The sequence below is a fragment of the Hylaeus volcanicus genome, chromosome 3 (assembly GCF_026283585.1).
Source record: "Hylaeus volcanicus isolate JK05 chromosome 3, UHH_iyHylVolc1.0_haploid, whole genome shotgun sequence".
Classification (NCBI taxonomy): Eukaryota; Metazoa; Arthropoda; class Insecta; order Hymenoptera; family Colletidae; genus Hylaeus; species Hylaeus volcanicus.
Window position 1 is genome coordinate 22,782,752 of NC_071978.1, and position 4,351 is coordinate 22,787,102.

General features: G+C 37.2%; 1 protein-coding gene across 1 annotated transcript in view; it reads left to right on the forward strand.

The window, feature by feature from the left end:
• Positions 1–3,507: 3,507 nt before the first annotated feature.
• The window catches only part of LOC128873771 (uncharacterized), a 1,892-nt gene continuing 1,048 nt past the window's right edge, over positions 3,508–4,351 (forward strand). The window contains exon 1 of the mRNA XM_054117600.1: positions 3,508–3,668. Within this exon, the coding sequence (XP_053973575.1) occupies positions 3,666–3,668 (3 nt within the window). The 5' untranslated portion in view covers positions 3,508–3,665. The remainder of the gene's footprint in view (positions 3,669–4,351) is intronic.

A 4,351-nucleotide genomic window follows, 5' to 3' on the forward strand; every position in this document is an offset into this window, starting at 1 on the left:
ACATATTTAATACATTCTGAAGTTTTAGGTTATTATTCCAATGCTTTGCCGCGAAAGTAATATTTCCGAACACGAAAAGTTGAGAAATATTTTCTTATCACACCGTTACATCCGAACTTCTATTATTGCACCTATTTGTTTGCTAGAGATGCATTGTTTGTAGCCTCCATAGAAATAACTATATTTTTCTGACCACTCTATTCCCTTACAACCCTTGAGTTACCCTAAATTTTTCAAAATACTGTACCAATCAATTCTACGATGATCAATATTTATTAAAACCTACAGAATGGTGTAGCGATTGTACAGATACCGATATTCTCATAATCAAGTCGCAATTCCAATGTTTACACTTTGATAATTCGTAAAGAAAAAAATATTCCAAGGTATAGAAAATTGCTATTTTCTGAAAACTAGGAGTAGGATAGCTGCACGGTCGAACAAGGATTTTTCTGGTCAGAAGAAAGTGTAGCCATCTTGTGATTCGAAACTGCAACTAAAAATTGTCGATCTACTGTCGATGTCGGTTAGTGTAGTAACGTAGTAACGCACTTTTACGTTTGTTACATAGATAGCAGCTCCAGGGACTTACACCAAGTTTCTACGTTGTACTTAGATTATTCTCGTTGCGTGCGTACTTCGTCCGAATACATTTTCAATCCGTGTTTCTTCCTTATTTTTGTGTATATCACAAAATAACGTAAATAGATTACCAGAAAAAATGAACGTTTATCTTCGTAACTCAGCCTCTGCATCATTTGCGATGTAATTACTGTATTGTACGTTGTAAATACATACTTGAGCGTGCATACAAGTAATTGGTAACTCACGAAACGATTCGAGTTATTGGGAAATACGATCGTGAACCAGTGTGAACTAAGATCGTATCTTATAAGTGCATCTCTGCACGTCAAAGATCAGAAAAAATACAACGACCATAATCCTTTACAGTAATACCCACGTAATTCCCATGACGTAATCCGTTCACCAAGTAGAAACACATTTCTTAACGAACATTTCGACTAGAATGGGATTCGTAAGTCGTCGATCGCGAAACGTAAGCGTTGTGACGCATTCTTTTATGCGAAAGGTAAACAAAGAAAATTTAATTGCGTTAACAAACCTCGCATCGTCACCATAGCGGGAATGAATGAATAGCTTATTGCTATTCGAGAGTGAACTCTGTCTTGAGTCCTGGTGTTCAAAGCGGATTGGGAAAAACCCCGGGTAGCATCGTTTCTGCAGGATCTCAGCGACCTCGGCCATGGGATAAGAGAATTGTAGATGTGACCCTGACCAGTGCTGCTGTTATCCCATAAACAAAAAAGACATCTGCTTGGGTAAGCCCCTGATCGAAAGGGGGACCTCCAAGATCGATATTGCAAACTTTCGTTGTCAACAGTGTGAATATACATGCAGTGTAGAGTAAATTTCTCTGCTGGAAAAACTTAATATTAGAAATAGTTGGACTACGTTAGGGATAACATTTTGAAACAGGAATGTGGATGTACGCATATCTCAAGAGATTAAAATTTCTGTTCTCGAAGCAATTGAAGGGGGACTAGTATTAATTTTCGTGAGAAAATAATTTATTGTGAATTTCTAGCAGTAGAGAATTGAAAATTATATTAGAGATTTCCTTTTATTAGGCCCTGCTGTTTATTGTATGTTTTGTTCCTTGGCTGAAGAAATTTCAGTTCTCGAAGCAATTGAAAGGGGACTAGTATTAATTTTCGTGAGAAAATAATTTATTGTGAATTTCTAGCAGTAGAGAATTGAAAATTATATTAGAGATTTCCTTTTGTTAGGCCCTGCTGTTTATTATATGTTTTGTTCCTTGGCTGAAGTGAGCTCTGGTTTGGTTTTTGAAATGGAATCTTCAAATTTAATTTTGCCTTGGCCCACGTGCAGGTTCCGTGATGCGTTCCTGACCCTGGCAGCAAAAATGATAACCAGTTTTTAACGTTTGTTTTTTTATCCAGAGACGACTCTTATGGCCAAGGAACAGGAAAGTGTCCAACGCGAGCGCAGGAACTCGATTTTGTGCTCCACATTATAGTAACATAAATATATCCAAGAGGGAAAAAGTACAAAGCAAAATGAGTTGTTCAAATAATATAAAATACAAGCCATTTAAATCCAGTAGGTGCAATGATCTTATAAATAAAAATGAAAGATATCGTGTTCCTGAAAACCCCACGATTCCAATCATATTTTATATTAAGCTGAAACGGTAATGGGAGTGCCTTATCGATCGGAAAATTTTCAGGAAAAGTAAACATTAGCTGGCGGAACATCGTGGCTAACCTTGCGCGCTTAACTGGTTTTGTTTGCAGTTGTAAATAAAAAATTCCAACGTCTCCTTCTCTGTCTAAACTAACGTTCTGCGATTTTACCGTCTCGCGCTGCATGCATGTAAAGACGATTTATCCGTGCGACGATTCAATTGTATTCCATGAAAATTGGATAGTCGTTCCCCAAGTTCTCATGCACCGTATCAAGGCCGTGGACTATGCTCGTGCGAAGGAACTTCAAGAAGACTTTATCTTTTGTTTGGCTTGAAGTGCAGATTGATTAAGTTCAGTATTAATTCTGTATAATTAGAATCTCATAACCTCAAATGTATGTAGCTTACAGCAGTTCAAATGAACTCCATTGTATTTAAGAAACTACAGGATTCTTCACTTCTGACGTCGCTTATTATCTTGCTGGGTAATTAAGAGTGACACACATACGTAACACCTTTCCGTGTCTTTATTCTGAGATGCTTGTTTAAAGATGCTTTGCTTTCGAGGCCAAGACAGCTTGATGGTTCAAGTGGTATCGCTGGTGAAAATTTAAAAGAGAAGTTTATCGATACGAGGAGAAATTAGTGTTGATTTCGTGGGAAATGTGTCGATGGCGACAGTGGTGCAATATAGCTTCACGAGGCCCCAAGGCAAAATTTAATTTACCGAATGAAACGAGTACATGATATTTTTAGATTCAATTTTATTTGTACTGAGGTTCTGAAAAAATGCTTTTTATTGCAAATCTTATCCATCGGGTGGTTAGTTTTATTAAAGCTCCTTAATTAAATTCTCGCTAATATTATATTCAACTTCATTTATACCGAAGTTTCACGAAACATCTACAAAGAAAACCTCCTACAAAATTAAAAACGCAGATAGTCAGTTTTATTCAAGTTCGTTAAATAGTATTGATTTTTCTTTATTTAAATTTAGTAATTTAATTCGTAACCATCGTGTGCAATTTCACTCTTGCCTACATCGTGCACGAATGATACGGGCGAGTCTTTGAAAGCATCGATTTTAGGTGGTTCCCCTTTTAATCGGGGCCCCCGGGCAGATGTCTCGTTTGGATGTAGGATATTACGCCACTGGGTGATGATGTTCATCGCGTTTTCTCCCCGATACAAGTTTCGCGTCTTGAAAGATGCTTATGCGCGTATCCGAGGAATCGAGAACGGGAAGTTGCGGCGATTTCCCATCGACTCATGACTCGTTTGGCTCAGGGTGGGGATAACCGATCGGCAGATTTATATACAAGGGGCACCCATCGTCTCGAACAGATTGGTTGCGAACCCTGAATTCGAGCGATCGTGGTTCTGCGTGAAAATAACATATACGAAACCCTGTGAGACTTTATCTTATTATCAAAACATCATGGTGAGTGACTTCTATGTTTACGAATCAAATATTTCGGATTAAACAACTTAGATTTCAAGGGGATACTTAAAGTCAGGGACTAAAAGTCAATTTTTTATAATAATATATTAGTTATCCATTTAAATTCATTGTGGAATAGCGTAAGCACTGCTGTCTTCACTATACATTTTGCGGATACTCTTTGCATGCACGATGTAGGCAAGAGTATGCGAAAGAAGATATCTATACGGAGGGAGTCAATGTATTTTCGATTAAAAACCGGTTCTCGCATCAATGGCATCATATTTTTTAACCGAGCTCCCGCAGTTCTTTATAAATAGCCTTTGTTCGTTGCTTGAGTTACTATTAGGTATCATTTAAATAGTTGCGGTTTATGTACAACTTCATTGAAAATTACTAACAATGTGTACTGAAGACCAGGCACCTGAATTTACAGTAAATACCGCCAGAGGGTAATCGACGTTAACCTCTTGAAGAATTTATATTTTCTTCGATCTAATACACATAAATCAATTTTTATCTGTAAATTTTGCCATACAAATATGCTGTCTCATTTTGCCAGTGCAATAGATGAATCAACAACTAATCACTTTAATAAATCAAGCTCAAGCAGCCTCCCTTTAATACTACATACTCTTTAATTCTAAAAAGTATCGTAACCGTGAATAATGGCTTTTAATCAT